This window comes from Erpetoichthys calabaricus, chromosome 4 (assembly GCF_900747795.2).
Source record: "Erpetoichthys calabaricus chromosome 4, fErpCal1.3, whole genome shotgun sequence".
In the NCBI taxonomy this organism is placed as follows: Eukaryota; Metazoa; Chordata; class Cladistia; order Polypteriformes; family Polypteridae; genus Erpetoichthys; species Erpetoichthys calabaricus.
This window is the reverse complement of record NC_041397.2, coordinates 39261378-39281914: the sequence shown is the minus strand read 5'-3', so window position 1 is coordinate 39281914 and position 20537 is coordinate 39261378. Positions and strand designations below refer to the sequence as shown.

The following is a 20537-nucleotide window of genomic DNA, read 5'->3' as shown; positions in this document are numbered from 1 at the left end:
ACCTACATAAATAAGAGTTGGCTTTAAGTTAAGAGCAGTTTGAATTTTTTTTTCCAGTTTTAAATTTAAACTTCATGACAAAGTGTTACGGTGTCTCATCTGGGGTTGGTTTAGGCCTTTTACCAGAAGGGCAGCTTAGTTATTAGCTAAACAAATGGTGAATGGTCTCCTTTATTTCTCAAATTTCATGTGTTTCAGATGTGTCAGGGATAGGTCTCGAGTCATCTCAAACCTGAACTGGAATAAGTTGTTTTCTGGATGTGGATATATTATTTTTATTATTACTGTTAATTTAATACATACCTCTTCTTAACTTAGAAAATCAGGTTACATTATAGTAGGTTTCATATTCTGTTTAGGAATTAGAGCACAGACTTATTAAATGATTTATTGAGGCTGGATTTTAATACCCATTTTTTATTTAATGCAACCTGTCTAGATAAACTGTTGTTTCTAATGAATTACTCAAAGTAGAAAAGGTGTGAGTGCAGTGTGCTGCAGAAAAAAAATCCTTCATTTATCATAAAACGTAATGAGACCACAGTGTTCTTTCATTGTAAATTAACCTTTTTATATCATCAAAGAATATGAACATAAGCCAGAGGTGGCCTTTCAGAAATACAGACTCAGTCAAGGTTTTTATGGCCCCAATTCAAGTGTGATGACCTTAAAACAACTTTGTCTTGCTAAATTGTTTATCCAAAATCATTTCTCCAACACAGACTCAAGCTGTTGTGGTAAAAATCGCAAGTGTGGTTATCATGCAGGCATTGTTAACTTGAAGCAAACCTGTAAATAGTAAGATCAAAACACACTCTCTATTTTGAAGCAACTTGTACCTTAATTATCATTCTTTGTTACTTTTCTTCGGTGAAGAAGTCTGAAAAAACTTTTCTGAATGTCTTTTGTTTTCAGGCAGTAGATGACAGGGTTCACCATGGGAGGTATCAGATTCTGGAGCACTGCTGCCATAATGCGTGTATCAGCAGAGAACCCTGAGATTCTATAAGAAATAAAGACAAACACTGCAACAAGGTAGAAAATGGTGATAACAAACAAGTGGGCAGCGCAAGTGGAAAATGCCTTTCGCCGTCCTTCGGAAGAAGCCACTTTAAGAACAGACCTAATTATTTTAAAATAAGAAAAGACTATAAAAGCTAAAGGAATTAACAACACTGACATGGCTATGGTCAATGAAACAATGGCATTTAAAGTGACATCAGCACAAGCTAGCCTGACCACTGCTGAATAATCACAAAATGAGTGCAAAACTATATTGGGTCCACAAAAGGGTAACCTTAAAGCAAGATACAAAGGCACCATTGGGGTCATCATGCCACCGATCCAACATAAGAAGCATAATTTCACAATATGATTTGTCGTCATTATGGTTGGATAGTGTAAGGGATTGCATATTGCTACATACCGGTCATATGCCATGACCATAAGTAGAAAGGATTCCATTGTACCAATGCCAATATAGAAAACCATTTGAGTGAGACAGGATCCAAAAAGTATGGCTTTGGTGTGGAATACAAAATTAGTCAACATTTTTGGCACAGTCACAGAAGGAATGCATATATCAACACATGCTAAAACACTAATAAGCATGTACATGGGTGTATGAAGAGCCTCATCTAGTTTGATTAGGATTAAAATTGAGAGATTTCCCAGTAACACAATTATATAAATGACAAGAAGTAACACAAAAATTATGATTTGGGATTGTTCATCCTGCAGTCCAGAAAACCCATTGACGATAAATTCAGAAATGGTAGTGATTGTTTGATTGGAGGATCCCATGTTCACAAAAGGTTTGCCACCCAGTGGGAGCTGAAATAATAACAGATGAAAAAGGAATAAAGTGTGGAATTTTAATTTTTTTTTTAAATATGTGATTAAGATAATAAGTTGCTTAGTTGATTTTCAAGAATCATATTCACATAATCCAAAGGCAGCTTTTCAATAAAATAATACATGTGTTGGATTTGCTATTGCAAATTTAGCAGAGATTGGTAATTTGATTCATATTTCTGAATGAACTAATCTGTGATGGTTCATAAATCCTAAAGCTGTTGCAATACTATTGCTAGTCTTTAGTTTAAATAAATAAAGGATCCAAATTCAAATACATGTAATTTAAAATCATTGCAAGGCACTTTCCAATTACAGACCAGTAATACAATTAGATGGTGTACATGGTGTGCAGGGGTAACAATTGAATGGGTTTCATTGTAGTGTCTACAGTTCCACCTATTAAAATATACAGTCTAAAAAACACAACAAAACACTTTAGTGGCTCGATCTGAATGTTTTTCTGGGAAATAACAGTAAAACATATCTTAACATTTTTGTATTATCAATATTACAACTTTTTTTGTGCTGTACACTCCACTCACATAGGAGATAACTCCAGTGGTCTCAGAGCTGATCCTCTTTTCTGTGCATGGATGTGCTGGAAGTTCTCAGCCCTTTTTATTTCACTCTTCCCTGTCTCTGGAGCATTTAGTATGAGGAAATAGAGACAGAGTGAGCTGTGATATCCATTGTTAGATGGCAGAGTATTGTTAAACATGTACAATTTCATACAAATAGAAAAAAAGAAATCAGGCCAAAATAATGATCGTAATGTGTAAAATAAATTGTGTAACAAATAAATCCTGTTAATCTATTTAATCTTTACTAATGTATCTTAGCATGCATCCTGCTTAACATAAATTTTCATGACAACTCTGTTATACTAAATAAAAACAGCCTTCCTTTTCTGAAATTATAAAGATATAACAACATTTCTTACAAATTTAAAAATAAAAATTCACACATACCGAACTTGCTGGTGCTAGTGTTAGAATAAGAATGAAAGTCAAAGACCTTTTGTAGATTCACAGATATTTATTTAATTAGGGTGCCCCTAAAGAATTGATAATGAGTGCTTTTTTTGAAGTAATTACTGCCTGATGAAAATCCTCACAGGTACAACTTCACGCGATGCATAATGATGTCCCTGTGCTGCTGTACTGCTTTTAGAAGTATCTCTTGATGTGGCTGAAGTCATGAAGCATCATTAGAATTGTTTCCATACTTTATATTAATAGAAAGGCAAATATTTAGTAATGTTTTTGTATTAATAGTGAGCATATAGTGTGGACTGCGGTGGGTTGGCACCCTGCCCGGGATTGGTTCCTGCCTTGTGCCCTGTGTTGGCTGGGATTGGCTCCGGCAGACCCCCGTGACCCTGTGTTCGGATTCAGCGGGTTGGAAAATGGATGGATGGATGGATATAGTGTGGAAATATGTAGTATGTTTATTATTATTATTTTATTATTGCTTTAACTTTATTTTTGTCTTCACCAAATACAATTTGGGAGTGATTGAGCTAATAATTGACTTTTCAGCCCTTTAATATAAAACACGACATGCTACAGATCACAAATTTTTAGAGAACTGATTGATTCCTATATAGAGGAAATGCCAAAGCAAATTTAAGATTATTAAATTTAGCAATCTTCTTAGGTTTATTGTTTCTAAAAGGTAAATAGTAATAGCAAAAAACACCCACCAACTATTTCCTTATTTTCCAAAGCTGTTTTTATCTGATCAGAATTGTGGGGAGGTAGAATCTCTCTGCTTGCCTTAGACATAAGGCCAGAACCAGACTTGAACAGAGTGATAACATCACCAAACATGACATTACCCATTACAAAAATGAAAACCTACCAGTCTATTTAATAGCACATTTCTGTATTGCAGTGCAGATGAAAGACACAAAAATATATGTAAACTCTACATGCTGCGTGCTCAGTTACGAACTGAATGGGAGAGCCAGCAGTATGAGGCAATCTTACTATCACCTGCAGCACTATGCTACCTATCATCAATACCTAAAATAAAGCTGAGTGCTATCTACATTTTTTTATACAATTATCACAGTTTTATAAAATGTTTTTAAAATAGTTGTTTTTATCTTTTCAGAGCCACATTTTACTTCAAATCTTTAAATAGTGTACTCTTTTAAGAGTATTACTATTATCTTAACTAATAATGTGTTGTAATATTTGTTTTCTCTTTGCTTAAAAAATTACATTTACCTGATAAACATTTTCTGGAAAATACATATTTTATAGCATACACACCTTTATGTTGAAAAGATAACACTTCTGTTTTCATTTTACTACTGTATGAAAGAAATCTGAGATCTCTTGGCACACTAATTAATGAAGAAGAGAACATTTATAATTGGGACATAATTTTCCAGTGGGGATTCATACCTACAATGATACAAAGACCCATTTGTGTGTAAATGATAAAAAGTTGACTCAATTATCATCCTAAAATATTTTAAAAAATGATAAATGTCTTATAAATCAACTGCTGTGCCACATAAGGGGAAATGCATGCCACAAGGGCAAAGAGAAGAAGGATAAATAGGAGTTGTCACTAAGTCAGAAGTCGTTGCAGCAAATTCAGAAACCTAGCGTCAAAACTGAAAATCTAAAGTGGTACCCAAAATTCAGAACCTACATTTTTCCCAAACTCCAAAAACCTACATGTGATTATATTTGTCTTTAGAAACACCAACAAACATGAATAATTCAGAAAAAGAAAACTTCAGATTTTAGACATAATGAACCGTGATGTCACACAGTGTGCAGTCTTGGATGTCATCTCATAGCAACCATAAAACAACTACTAAACAAACCAATGTACACAAAAATGGCATTGTGGGGAGATGCCACATATATTAGCAACATGAAAGTGGCCTAATTCTAGGAAAAAAAGCAGCAAAAATGGATTCAGTGACCTAAAAAATGGCTACAGGAAAATACAATACAATACAATTTATTTTTGTATAGCCCAAAATCACACAAGAAGTGCTGCAATGGGCTTTAACATGCCCTGCTTCTTGAAAGCCCCCCAGCCTTTACCCTCTAAGAAGACAAGGAAAAACTTCCAAAAAAAAATCCTTGTAGGGAAAAAATGGAAGAAACCTTGGGAAAGGCAGTTCAAAAAGAGACCTCTTTCCAGGTTGGTTGGGCATGCAGTGAGTGTCAAAATAAAAAACAAAAATCATAAAATAATAAAAATGTACAAACTAGCACCAATTCCAACACCAATAAATTATAAAACACATACATTAATTATATACAACAGAAAAATTATATACTGTACAAAAAAATTCAGACTCTGATTTCAAATCTATAACACTGCAGGTCAACTGTTTAATATCAGAGGGCCAGTGCAAATAAATAAGATGAAAGAACACACCAGAATACAATTACATCAAAATCAGTTCATTATTGTTTTGCACTTCTTATTTAGTCAAAGTCTGTTCTATCTAGTGTAAGTGGCCATCTACCAGCTTTCAAACAGACTATGGCCATTAATCCTTTATGTGTTGTTTTGACACTGAATCTGCCATAATTGCTCATATATTCTGACTTATTCTTTCCTGAAGTGGAGGAAAAGCTTTGACAACATAGCAGATGGTACCAAGTGTCGCAACAAGACAAAAAATGGGGAAAGGTTGCTAATAGTCAATCATGTCGATTAGAAGAGATTTTTAGCAAAACATTTAAGAGACATTTTTGCAGCATTAACTAGTAGGTCTATGCAATGCTCTTGGCTATTAGCCTGGGCTCAAATACTGAGCCCAGTGCATCTTCGTTTTCAATAAGTCCAATCAAATTAAAGTGGTCAGAACAAATGAAACAGACAGAAATTGATTTCAGAAGGAAAAAAAAAACTATGCTCACCTGTTCATTTAAAGGGGAATTATTTATGGAAGTTAATCCAACAAATATGTTGGAGCTGAGGTTGATGATCAGTGGTGCTTTTCTGATTTTGTCATATCTATGCATAGTTAATTTCCAGAAATGCTGCAAATCTTATGTATGACTTCAGTGACAGTTTCTGTTTTCTAAAATATTATAGGCAGGGTGTTTTCTATTTGATGTCTGTCGTTTGGAAACGTTGGCTCTCAGGATGCACACATATCATATATGTCTCCCAAACAAAGGCACATACGAGTATGCTTAATATTTTATGTCTGAGTCAAGCAAATTATCCAGCAACAGTATGAGTGTCCATGTCTGCTAAAGAATGTGACCGTTCCGTTTAATGTGCATGGAACTTGTTTGAAGATAAGTATCATAAAGCTGGAAAATGAACCATACCTCCAAATCTGACATTATTGTCCATTCCTGGAAAGGAGTGGCTTGCTCTCTTTACATGAGGTAGAATCTATTGCTTCAATACTTAGGATCATAGCCATAAGCTTTAGATTCCAACTGTTTTATTATAAATTGCCATTGCATAATGAAAATGATCCAGAGACACCTTACATTTACATAGCTGTAATACAGTGGATTATATATATTTTTTTCAGACTTGGCACCTGCACAGGTTAAATGACTTGCTCAGGGTTAAGCAGTGAAGTGGAGGCAAGTATGGAATAGGTAAGTTCTTGGGTAAAAGTTGATTGGCTTATCCCTCATGTTATGGAGTGTCCCACTTTCTATGACAAGGTGATAAGCTTGGTAATATTGGGCAATATTGGCTTATGGCTTCTGATTGACTACAGTAATTTGAACCACTTGAGATTACTTAGCAATTTACTATGGGTGGGTCCTAAGCATCTCACATCTGAGGTTCCCCAGGCTCAGTTAAACTTGTAGAGAGACAGAGACATATAGAAGTTGTTCTTGGAGGTCCTTGAAATTCCTCTAATGGAGCTACTCCTAGGGTGCTGATGCAGGTAGTTTAGACATTGATTCTCAGAAATTAAGAAATTGGCTTCAGAATGTACAGATGGATTGAAATTACCTCGACCTGAATAAAGGTTTGTGTATATGTTTACCATGAGAAGGACTGGCATCTTACCAAGAGTACTACGATGACTTATGCCTGTTGATGCGAGTGTTGTGAGGTACAAAATCTGTACATTTTGGTTTATATTTCCATTATATTTTGTTCAAGACAAGACAACAGATGAACTACATTTAGGACAAATCAAAGCAGGTTTTCTTCCCTTACACCTCACTTTTAAAACAGCTGTTCCAACATAGAAAGGAAGACATGCTGGTGGCTCAATTACTTTATAACCTGGGGAAGGAAGACTGAGCCGATGCCTAATTATTTTACAAAGGAAGATCTGCCGACACCTCACAGAACATAAAAGGTTTTATTGTTTGGGAAAATGGACAGTGAATTAATTCTTCATATTGACAGCCAGACAATCAGAATATCTATCAATCCCAACATGCAAAATCCCCTGGTACAATTTTAGAATAAATATGCCTTGTTTGAGAAGTGAGTGGGGAAGTAAGGAAGGAGGGAGGAAGAAGAACGGACGAAAACGTCACTGGTTGTCAGAAAAGCATCATGAACATCGATTGCTAAATCAAACACAGCCCTGCGACATTCATCCTTGTCATCTCTGCTTTTTTTCGTAAGCTTTTTCTAAAGACTATATATATTCAGGCTTCCCTATCAGTACCTGTTTTCTATTATTCTTTGTTCCAGTGGTATTATTATTATTCTTGTAATAAATACCATGCTGCTTTTAACTTTTCTATGCTTTGTCTTAATGTCTATAGCGTGATTGAAATAATATGTTAGATTTCTTTGACCACCTAGTGCAGCTGGATATTTGCCATTACCTCTGTGCTGCGAGGTTTATTAGGGCTGAGAGTGAGAGCTCCACTCAATAGTAGGGAACAGTATGTAAAGAAGATATTCTAGGCTGATAAATGGCCTATAGTCAAGAGTGCTGAGTCTTTGTATGTTTAAATGTATTCTTGTAGACCAAAAGTAATATTTAGGTCTGAGATATCATTAAAAAATTGTATGTTGTTCGTGCCAATAATAATTAAGTCTCTTGAAGTGCTGAGTGACAGGCTGTGTTATCCCTAAAGCACTTGTGTGGTTTAAAGTGCTAAAGGTTAATCAGCATGTGTGTGTGTCATTCATGGGGCACTGGTTGTGGTTAGGGTCTGTGTGTATGCATATAGCTAGGTATATGTGTGTTCATCTTAAAGTGCAACAGTAGACCAACCCGATAACGAACTTGACGAGTACACTTACCCTTGAGAGAACAGGTAATGGGAAATACTATGATAATACAGCGAGAATAGGCTTTGCTAAAGGAACTGGATGAGTACAATACCAGATATAGTAATAATATCTATAAAAAAGGTGCTCGGCAAAAACAAGGCCTGACAAGAGAGTTCAGGCCTTTCACATTTAAATGGATAAATTAGAAGTCACATTTACAGTATATGCAATAGTTGTGGACCTCATAAAAATTCTATAGTGTGTACAATATTATTAAGTATTAGTAAATATAAACTGTAAAGCAAAAATGTTTCCTATTTTTCATTTATTTGAAATATTTAGAAAAAGTGTAAAATAAATCCAAAGAATACTACATATGCTATATAACACATGTAATATGTATTGTTTTTAATGTAAATATTTGATTCTTTTCTTTTAAGAGGACATTAACAACATGGAGTTTAATTTTCCCTTTGCTCTAGTATGACTTTAAACATTCCCTGCTTTTCAACAACATTGTATTGCTAATACTTTTCTAGCCATGAAAGATATACACGTAATTTCTCAATTTCTGTTGCTTTGAACTGTTTATTGTTACATTCTGTTCTTGAGTATCCTTCACATATGTGCTTTTCAAATTTGAAACTTACTTCTATCACAATGAACTCCTCTAAGCTCATCACCAAGCTCAAGGACCTGTGTCTGAACATTTCCTTGTGTTACTTGATTTTTAACTTCCTGACAGGCAGACCCCAAGTGGTTCAACTGGGTGGTTGCAATTCATTATTCCTCACCTTTAACACATGCACTCAACATGGTTGTGTTCTAAGTCCTCTGTTGTACTTCTTCTATATATAAATGGCTGCACAAGACTCTACAGGTTTTTACTTCACGCGACACAACGCATGCTCCAGTGGACGCTACTGCTACGCAAGCATTTTACTGTTCGTACTTGCGCTCATATTTTACATAAATCTGGAAGATTCCACCAGGTTGCAGAGTGAGATATCATCACGGTGAGATTGCCTGGAACATCCATTAAATTCTGAGGACACCTTATCCTCTCTGAAAAGGATGTTTAATGATTAAATCCATCAATCCAGGGATGTGCCCATTCCAGCTAGCATGAGGCAGAAACAATCCCTGGATGGAGCATTAGCTAATCGCAAGGTAAATACAAGCACTCACACACACTAGCGTCATTTTAGCATCACCAAATCCACAAATGTTCATATCTTTGGAAGGAAACCGGAGCACACTGTGGAAACCCAGCAGGAAAACATGCAAACTCCAGGCAGGAAACAGCAGCTAGTGACTCCCTGCGAGACAGCAGTGCTACCGCTCCACCACCGTGTCACCCCCATGTGTGTAATTATTAACAGTATTCATTATTCAAATGAAATTAATGATTTATCTGTAAAATGTAACATACATACTTTAATGCATTTCATTATGAAAGTGATATCAAATATAAATCTAAGGATTCTAAATGTGCAGAGAGTTGGAATATTATACATTTAATGTGTTCTGTGTGGTGATCTATTGCTGCCTGCGGCTGCTGTCAGGTCAGGAGGAAGCCCCAGAAGCACATAGCAATTAACAACTGGGTTGATTTTAAGAAGACGTTTACGACGGTCTACTTTAATGATAAACTAAACTACGAGATTAAAGCCGAAATTTCCACTTTAATCACAAAATACACCTTTTCACCATGTCCTTAATTTTTTTCTCTGTGGCTCAAATACAGCACTGTACATGCTGTTGCTGTTGTGAAGGTGCAAAAAAAAAAAGACGGCATAGAAGATGGTATGTGAGACTTTTAAAATGTATCGTGTCATTACGATGGGGAATATGTGATGTTTGAATGTAAAAGCACCACAAATACATTTGTACAGCATGTTGGCATTTTGCTTCACCACTTCGAGCCATTCATCAAACATTGAAGCAGGCACATTGATTCCAGAGAATCCTCAAAATGCCTTTCTGAAACATGTAGATAGTAAACAGAGACTCTGACGTCACATTTCAATTCTTACCTCACTGCGGCCCCTGACTTTTTGCTGGGACAGCAACTCGCGCACGCATTGCGTTAATTTCTGAGGACCTGCTCAGAGGACACGTCAAATGAACGCTGGGAACGCGTGGCAGCCATGATGCGTGTGCGAACACGTTCTGAGAGTGAAGTATAAACGAGCCCTAACACTGATTGTGGGCAGTTTTAGATACCTTGCTGTCCACATCAGAGATCCTAACATGATCCAAACATATAAACACCTTGATAAAGAAGGCCCAACAATGTCTTTATCTCTTCAGATTCCTCAGGGATTTCAGGTTGCCCTCCCAATTATGAAAAGACTTCTACATATCCACCATTGAAAGGATCTTGACAGGAAACTTTACTTACTGGTTTGGGAGCAACATGCAGAGGTACCACAAATCTCTGCAGAGAGTGGTGGGGATCTGCTGAACACATCATTGGGTGTGCACTCCCAAAACTTCCAGGACATCTACACCAAGCAATGTTGGACCAGGACAAAGAAAATGACCAGTGATACCAGCCATCCCAGCAATGGCCTCTTCTCTGTGCTGTGGTCAGGAAAACTGTACATATGCCTAAGGCCCGGTCCAGAGGGACTGAGGAGGAGCTTCCATCTATAGTCCATCCTCATCTTGAATAAGGAAAGTAACTACATGATGTCCTATTGTTAAATCTCTTACATTAAGTTATTTAAGTTAAATTATCTTTATTATTTATCACATATTTTCAATTACATTCATTTTTATTTTTATTTATAAAGTCATGAATTGATGTTTTGTCCTTTAGATTTTTCTTTGATGCACAGTCCCTGGAGTTTAACAACAAACCTTTTCACTTCATATGTAAAACTTTACACTTAAAACTTCACTTTCATATGTACCATATGTAAAATTTGTATGTGACAAATAAAATTCAGTTTTGAATTTGAAGATCGTCTTAATGTCTGTAAATACTGCCATTTTCATTTCTTTCCTCATAATTTTTACTAATTTTTCCTCTGTATTCATTTTATTTACTGAGTAAACTTCCCTGTGATGATACACGCTCTTAATGGCACTACATAAAATAAATACTGGCATATTGATCTGAATACTTGGTCAATAGCAGATGGTAAAAGCCATATACCAACCATCAATACACTGTAAAATATGCATATTAGAGCATTTAGTTTAATACTTACTTTGTGTTCATTAACTGTAACATGTCTATTAGCATCCACATTAGAAAAAAACTTTTTTAAAATCGTAATTAATCCCAATAGGCTCAAGCCCCCACAATCCATATCTGGAATAAATGGGTTTAGAAATAGATGGATAGATAATTAGTCCCAGTGATGACTGGCACTCACTCCATTGCCCCCAGCACAACAAAGAGATAAGAAGGACTAATACACCTTTGGGCTTACACTGTGGATGTCTTCACCCTGCGTTAATTTTTTATGAATTTGTTTTAGGCTGCCAAAAGACAGAACGAGACACAGGTAAGAGTCAACTCCATTCTAAAGTAACAGCTCCCTTAAAAATATGTCTGTCCTTGTCTTAATTGGTGCATTATAAAAAGCATGGCATTTAGTTAATAAATAAAGACAAACTTTTATTCTACTGTATATTGGTACAAACATCTTTTTTGTAATTACATTTGAATATTTTTAAATATGTTATTTAGTGTACTAGCAAAATGTTGCAGAAGAAGCATATAATATTAACTTTATTAATAATATAAAGGAAAAAATTTAGAAAAAAGCATATTTATGACATAATATTAATTTGTACTGCATGAATTAAAAAAGTAATAAAATTATCCTCAGTGTAAATCATGACTTAAATTTTATGATATAAAGTAGCAAACAATATTTGATATTCATAAAGTATCAACGCTTATTTTAAAATGTTAGTCTTTCATAGGGTTGCCAGATTAGAAAATTAGAAATACAGGACACTCTTAAAATCTTTCTCTATATTACTATATATATATATAAATTTATACATGCCCCCTACACACCCAGACCAATATATTATTTAAAAGTAGAGACATAAGTTAAAAACATAAAGCAACGATTTTGAAAATTATTTAATACAAGCTAAAAACAAATTCTGTAAAAGTGAAATCATTTGAAAATATTTATTTAATACAGACAACAGAGAAATACTGTATTATTATTACTTAATACAGGCAGTTAGAAAAAAAGTGGGCCGTGGCAAGTAGTAACAACACACTGTATGTTGCAGTGCTGATACAGAACTGCACAGCAGCGCGGCTGGAGAGCAAAACGGTAAGAGTGTCGCTGTCCTCAGCTAACCACTGCAACTGAACAAGTTACAAACAGGCAGCAAACACTAGTGTCCTCGTTACATTTGGGTTATTTTCATCAAGAGAATCTGAGAAAAGAAAGTATAATTACTTATAAAGTTAGAACTAAGTACCGTAAGAAGGTAGTAAAAATATATTTGTATTATGAAATTTGAAAAATTAACTAAATAAGGGACATTTGGGTGTCCCTGAAAAGTCAGTACGGAACAGGGGACAAAATGATCAATTATGGGACATGTCCCGTATATAAGGGACGTCTGGCAACCCTAGTCTTTCAAAGAAGTGTCTGGATTCCATGCTGTGTTAAGTAATTCATGATGGCAGACACATTGAGTTGCTTCGCTTTGTCATGAATGTTGAAATTCACAGTTACAGTGTAACTGAGTAAAACGGGGGAGGTCATCGTGATCTCTTAATAAATTAAAAACAAATTAATATAACTCCATGACTATTGATTTCAGTTAACGTGAAAGTGTCATTAGATAGTGTCCCCTCGACTACTTATATTAAACATGTGATAACCATAACAACCTCCATAAGTAATTGAATTTGATTAACTGTTTTATATTCTTTCCCCTGACAGCTCCTTCCAATCTCCTTCAGATGCCACAAATGAACGGATCCTTAATCACAGCTACAGAGTTTATTATTGGTGGAATCCCTGGTCTTGAAAGTTATGAAAAAGAATTGTTTGCTTTATTTTTGATCATTTATATATTTACCTTATTAGGAAACGTATGTGTTATCGTTCTGATCGTGGCTGACCGCAGGTTGCACACTCCTATGTACTTTTTTATCGCTAATTTGTCTCTTGTCGATTTAGTGACCACGACAACAGTGAGTCCGAAAATGTTATCCGCGTTCCTGCTTCACGACAACATAATTTCATATTCGGCGTGTTTCCTACAGATGTATGTCTTTCTGTCGTCGGAGTGCACGGTTTGTTTCATGCTGGCGGTGATGGCATTTGACCGTTATGTCGCAATATGCAACCCCTTGCGTTACAGCAGCATTATAACTAATAAGACATGCATTCTGCTAGCCGGCTGTACTTGGTTGTCAGGTTTTAGCTTCCCGGCAGTCTCGGTTTATCAGACTCTTCATCTGCAATTCTGTGGACCATACACGATTCCTTATTGCTTCTGCGACTTTCCCCCCGTGTTGCTGCTGGCATGTTCGGACACCAGCGCAGTCATCCAGCTCGGACTTACTCTTGCGCTAGTAGGAATCAACTTCCCATTTGTGTTCGTGATTGCTTCTTATGCGAAAATCTTAATCTCGATTCTTAAAATTGCATCTAGAGATGGTCGGCGGAAAGCTTTTCTTACGTGCAGCTCACATCTGCTTTCGGTCTTTACCTTTTACGCGTCCAGCGCTTTTATGTACGCACTCGTCAGATCTGAAGCAGTTTCTCTCCAGGCAAGAACGCTCATCACTCTGTCATACGCTGTATTTTTACCCATGATTAACCCCTTGATTTATAGCTTTAGAAATAAAGACATTAAAAATGCTATGGGGAAACTGTTGTATGGATCTGTAAGTCCTTTCCCCTAACGTTTCTTAGGATTGCTTGGCTAATCTGAAATTTAAATCTAAATTCTCTGAACCGCTTCATGGATAAAATAGCGTCCGTGATTTATCCTCTGTGATCTGGCTTTGTTCTTAAGGTTTTTGCATTAACTTCTTCTCCTTGAGAGTCTAAAACTGAATAAATGCTGTAAAGGAGCTTGCGGCAGAAATTAATACATACTCTAAGAAAATACTGAGAGATACAGCACATCACGTTTTTGTTTAATACTCTTCTCTCTTTTTCCCTTGTTAATGTACTGAGGGCTCGTTCTCAGCTGACCCCCACCTGGTGTAGTAATAGCATCCTAATTCAAATCCAACCTCCCAGACCTTCAGGAAGCCACGTCGGCCACATTGGTGCTGCAGCACAATTTCCACCGGCTGCAGGTTGAATATTCGGCCTCTCACGCCCCCTGCCTTCCACGCCACGCCCCCAGCATTCAGCGTTCTTCATCTGTCACACTGGTTTCTTTGCAGAACTAGTAACGCTGATTAACCCTGTAACCTTAAAATAGGATGATATCTCTGTTAATATGCTTTCCTTCGATCACGAGGAACAAATCCGAGTTTCTGTTTATATTATTGTCGTACTTCTTTTTAGAAACAAAAAATCATTTTTATAATATATGATTTAGGATTCAATAGTTAAAAGAAAGAGGACTAACCTATTTTTAGATTACAGAAACGCCATACTAAATATGCAAGTGGTTGCTATAACTTTTATTATAGTGAATTCTATCATTCGAAATGTAAAATTCCATCCATCCATCCATTTTCCAACCCGCTGAATCCGAACACAGGGTCACGGGGGTCTGCTGGAGCCAATCCCAGCCAACACAGGGCACAAGGCAGGAACCAATCCCGGGCAGGGTGCCAACCCACCACAGTATAAAAATGCATTTTCACATTATTTCTGGAACCTCGTTCAAAAAAAGGAAAGTTCTGTTAATGACATTAACTTATTATATTGCAAAATGAGTGATGATTAACAGGCACGAACATGAAGGTCTGAACTTTTGAGCTCCCAGTAACAGAAAAAAAAACACTTTTAAAATTGTTTGTACTGTATTGTAAAATGTTTGAAATGATCTAACTTACATGGCGATCTTCATCCTCAATTGTTTGTCCTGAATTGTGTTTTGTTCTACACTGTAATTATAAATTAAAAATAAATTTTAAGTGAAGTTATTAATCTTTCAAACTTTTTTCTGGTTTTTAATTTTTGTACATAATTTTTCTCCATGTGAATATTACAGGAGCAAAAGAGACATATTACATAAAAATAAGTATTTGGTAAATGGTTTTAAAATTATGTCACTTGAGTGAGTAAGATAAGGTAAGGTTCTTTTACTGACATTGCATAAAACATACATTTGAGATTTTGGTACATTGCCTGAAACGATGCTCAAAACTATACTTTTAAAAACCACACATGTAGTGATGTGTAACTGTTAAACACTTACAGTGCCGGCTGGTGAAAAAAATTGGGGGTGGACTGAAGTAGCACTTTTCTATTATAATGTGCCTTTCACATCTATCTACCTATTACTGTACATAGTATCTTTCACATCTATCTATTATATAGTGCCTTTAATAATAATAATAATAATATTAATTATAATATCTATCTACCTGTTTATTCCAGACGCTCATATTGTAAGATCCACAGACCCCCACATCTTAAAACATAACTTACCCCCCAACCTGTCTTGTACTATACCTAAAGGAGAAGTCCAACCTAAATCTCTAAATTCTGCCTTTATGATCATGATACCTATATTTCCTTGAACATAAATTTTGCCCTTCTTTCCTTCAGGCATGACATTTTCTCAATTACTTTTTGGTTAAATTGAGTGAATTCTCTAAGCCATTTTTTCTGCGGTGGCACACTTTTTTTTAACTAAAATCGTCCCAAAGCACACCACTTTGTTACTAACCACAAATGCATTATATGTCATACACCTGCTCAACTGCCCGAAGGGGCGGGACTGCCAGAGAAGCAGGTAAAAAAGGAGCTCTGAGATCAGCGTTCACAGGCACCGCACTTAGTGATCATTTTGGTGGCATCTCCAAGCTGCTTCTCCCTTTTGCTAACCCCTCTCTGCCTCAGAGGCGACTCGTATGTTCACAAACCATCAATGCTGTGAGGCTCGCTGGCGCTCACTCACCCAGGGCAGATGGACTAGCTGTTTGGAGACACATCTAAAGTGCTCAAAGTGCCGTGTCTGCAACATAACGATCATGGAGCTGCTTTAATGCCAGCTTTTCCAGGTAGACCTATCATCCTCAGCCAGGTTTCGACCACCTGCAGAGCTTGCCTCTCAGGTTCAGACCCAACTGTGCTACACTACCATTTTCACGGCGTACCGTGCAGGGACACACTGGTTGAAAAGCATTGCTCTAGGTGACTATGGCTACTTTCATACCCCCGTCGTTGTCCACTCTGTTAAAGTGTATAAGTCCACCCTGCGGGTGATTCACCAATCAATAAACGGCACGTTGTAGAGCCCGCCCTCTCAAATTTGACAAATCAACGTGACAGTTTTCATTCCAGGGTTTATTTAATTTTACGTGCTATCAGTGAAATAAATAAATGAAGAAATTAAATACACAAAGAAACAAACATAATTTGTGATACACTGAATTATTTATTCTCACATTTTTTCTGTTATTATGTATTTACTGTCACATTACGTTTATGTATTTGTTTGTTTGTTTGTTTGCTCGTTTATTTAACTTTGTGCAAACACTGCTCCATAGGAAACAGCCCAGAGGAGTTCACACACACAAACAGGGCCAGTCTATAATCACCTAATTACTTTAGGGATGTGGGAAGAAAACTGGAGAACCAAAAAGACTGTCTTCACTGACATGAGGGAAATGTACAAATTCCTATAAAAAACAATGACTTAATGCAGGATTCAAACCCAGCACGGTGGATCTGTGAAGCTGTTGATGTATGCGCTGTGCTACAAATATAAGAAAGTTAGAAAAAATTCCTAAAACACCACAACCCTAAATTCAAGTGGAATCAAGAAACTGATTAATATTTGGATGATTAGGCAAATTCAGCCTTAAAAATGTTACTTTTAGTTAAACTCTAATATTTTACAAAATTCAGTTTATCACAACTTACTCTTTGCCTAATGGGCCATTTATTCTAAGCTTTTTAAATAAAATGGTAACTCAAAAATAAATAAATGTGGGTATATAGGAATGACTATCTTTTTTGATAACCTTTGATTAATCATCATCGTTTCGTTTGGGACAGGATTGCTCTGAAAACATCTATACGTGTAGAAAAGTTTGCATTTTATGAATTGCAACATTTTCCTTTGTAATTAAAGACCACTAAGGTTTTCATATTAAGAAATGTTATAATCAGATAGAAGCTTCTGCATGTAATTTATATTGTGTTTAATATAAACTGTAAAGTGTACATGCTTTGTGTAATGGTATACTGTTGAAATCAACGTTGTTTTAAAAATGATCTTCTAAAGTGAAGTATTGCATATAATGGCTTACACCTATTAAAACTGTAACAGTACAGTTTTAATAGTTACATGATTGGATATCTGTCTGGAAAATCTTGTTAACTAGAACTTATATCAGTTTACCATGATTATTATGCAAATCCAGATTTACAGATAAACAGTGGAGACCATGTATAGCTTTCACTCTTTTAATTCTTGTATATCTTAGCATTAACACATAATTAAAGATTTATATTAACAATAATTGAAAGCTTTACATCTTGGGTAAAACCTTGTTTATTCCCATATCTTATTAAACCAATCAATAACACAATTGTGGAAGAATTTTCTTAATGTGTGGAGCAGGTTGTTTGTTTTTGGATTCCTAAAAAACTAAATCTTCTGAGTCCAGCTCCTCTGTAAGAAATACAATTTAAATGGGATTTAAAAACAAAATATTTTTAAAAATATGTAAGTAAAACAGCTACAGGTATATAACAGTGTTTGTGAAACTAAACAAGTGGTGTCCTATTTTTTTCATCTGGATTTTGTGGCTTGGCACTATTTTAAAACAAGTAAAAATATTTTTTTCAACAACTTTGTTCATAAGCTGATAATATTGTGAATTTTCCCCTTCGGATTAATTAAAGTATCTATCTATCTATCTATCTATCTATCTATCTATCTATCTATCTATCTATCTATCTATCTATCTATCTATCTATCTATCTATCTATCTGTCTGTCTGTCTGTCTGTCTGTCTGTCTGTCTGTCTGTCTGTCTGTCTGTCTGTCTGTCTGTCTGGGGCAACTTCCTCAAAAAAGAGAACATATAGGTTACTTACTGTGTGATTTTTGCATAGTGACAAATATTTAGCATCAAAATAGGGCAATCTCATCTCTTCATTTAAATGAAATCTAGCTGTCCTAATCTGATGAAAGATTTATAATTAAAAAGTTCAATATTTTATTTCAGGGACCAAAACCGCACAATCTTTGCTCCCCTCTCACTGTTATAGGTTGCACTTCTAGGACCATATTGGACGTCAAGCCATTTTGAACAACTTAACAACAACATTTAAAAAGGCTTTATATGCTATCACATGTGTGCTTGGGAAGCAGACGATGAGCTCGACTAAGAGTGTGATAATGCTGGACCAGGGGTTGACATGGTGTACTATGCCTCTCTTCCTTCTTCTGCAGATACCCAGAAGCCAAACCCACCTAATGACACTTCCAGTCCCTCCTCCAGAGAACTCCCATTCACCCCCAAGACTTTCATCACTTCCACTTCTGGTCTCAAGGACCTGCCTCTTCCCCCTGAATCTCTAAAAAACTGCCATACCCTCTCAGTAGTCAGGCAAATGTTCTGTATGTTAGGCTCAGTCTTAAGTGATTACTCTGTCATAATACAAACATTCTTTTTTTGTTCAAGTATACGAGGGTGGATCCCCCAAACCTTTCTCTTGTTTTTTTGTCATTCTTACAATGCCTATGACAGGTACAATAAATTTGCTGAGCTTGGTGTCAGAAATGCCAAAAAAGCCTAATATCATAGGGAATTGCAGGTAATATGACTTGGCTATAACCACATCAAATTTAATTAAGTTCATAGTGGATATGGAAAAGAATCACCCTCTTTGAAAAAAAATCACATTTTGTTGCTTTGCAGCCTAAAATGAAAACACATGGTATAATTGTGGTATTATCCTTGGATTATCCTATCTTTCTTGTTGGACCTAGATGTATTTTTCAGGGAAGTGAACTCATCCAGTTTGTTACTGGATTGGTCTACTTTCACACCTTAAGATTAACACATACATAGATATACACATACACACCACATAAGCACCACATGAATAATGCCTGCACAGCCCATCACTCCCTAGCACTTACGGTATTAACAACGTATGATGTCTTAGGTATATTTCGGACCTAAATATTACTTTGGTTTCCAAAAGCATGTGATATTACAAACATTTGAATGAATGGCTGTCCGTATGATGGATGACTCGCCCAACGTTTTTGATTTGTTTAAGCTTCTTCATTTCCCAAACCATAAAATAATTAGCAAAGTTTTTGATCTTTTAATGCTTCTCCATTTACCAAGTTATAAAATAATCAATATGACCTGAGGCATCACAGCCATTTCCTTGGTATTCTGCTTTCTTTACACAGATGTTTTATGGTGATAGTTTACTGGTACAATTCAGGACTGCAAAATGCTTTGATGTTAATCTCCCATAAATTTAGTTTATCTTGTTTGTCTGAGCAAAATACACTAAAAACATAAGTATCTCTTATTTAAAAATTGCAGATCTGTCACACCTGAACACACAAAAATATTTTTTTCAGTTTTATTTAATCCATGCAACCTAGGGCTCGATGAGAGACTGGGGCACTTCTCCGGCTAGAAGGAAAAACTGAAGGGGCAAAACAGCATCAAATTTCAACAAGACAATGAAATTTACATTTGTTTACATGGCTGACACATTTATCCAAGGCGACTTACAACATTTATTATACAATTAGTTAAATTTATTTTAGTTTTCCAATTGGAGCATAGACAGGTCAAGTTCCTTGCTCATAGTCACATAGTGTCAGTAGTAGTATTTGAACCCACAACCTCAGGGTTTGAAGTCAACAACAACATTTATTTATATAGCACATTTTCATACAAATAATGTAGCTCAAAGTGCTTTACATGATGAAGAAAAGAAAAATAAAAGACACGGTAAGAATTAAAATAAGACAACATTAATTAACATAGAGTAAGAGTAAGGTCCGATGGCCAGGGGGACAGAAAAAAAAAAAAAAACCCTCCATATGGCTGGAGAGAAAAAAATAAAATCTGTAAGGGTTCCAGACCATGAGACCACCCAGCCCCTTCTGGGCATTCTACCTAACATAAATGAAGCAGTCCTCTTTGTATTTAGGGTTCCCACTTGAAGGACTTGATGATGATGGTCATGCAGACTTCTGGCTTTTAATCCAACAATGTAGGAACATCACGGTGCTTTGATTAGGTTGTGGTGGCGCAGGTCGCCACCACAAAAAAATGGGAAAAGAAAAAGAAGAGAGAGTTGGGGTTAGTAC

At 35.9% G+C, this 20537-nt stretch overlaps 2 protein-coding genes across 2 annotated transcripts; one reads left to right on the top strand and one right to left on the bottom strand.

The window, feature by feature from the left end:
- Positions 1–805: 805 nt before the first annotated feature.
- LOC114651029 (olfactory receptor 6N1-like) lies at positions 806–1827 on the bottom strand. The gene has a single exon (XM_028800984.2). It carries the CDS (start codon positions 1801–1803, stop codon positions 841–843), a length of 963 nt encoding a protein of 320 aa, XP_028656817.1. The 5' UTR covers positions 1804–1827; the 3' UTR covers positions 806–840.
- An 11175-nt stretch (positions 1828–13002) lies between these two features.
- Positions 13003–14194, top strand: LOC114651028 (olfactory receptor 2AT4-like). The gene has a single exon (XM_028800983.2). It carries the CDS (start codon positions 13004–13006, stop codon positions 13952–13954), a length of 951 nt encoding a protein of 316 aa, XP_028656816.2. The 5' UTR covers position 13003; the 3' UTR covers positions 13955–14194.
- Positions 14195–20537: the final 6343 nt, after the last annotated feature.

Bases quoted from the DNA above. Each gene is read 5' to 3' on its own strand.
- LOC114651029 (XM_028800984.2), bottom strand. From the start codon at position 1,803: ATGGGATCCTCCAATCAAACAATCACTACCATTTCTGAATTTATCGTC.
- LOC114651028 (XM_028800983.2), top strand. From the start codon at position 13,004: ATGCCACAAATGAACGGATCCTTAATCACAGCTACAGAGTTTATTATT.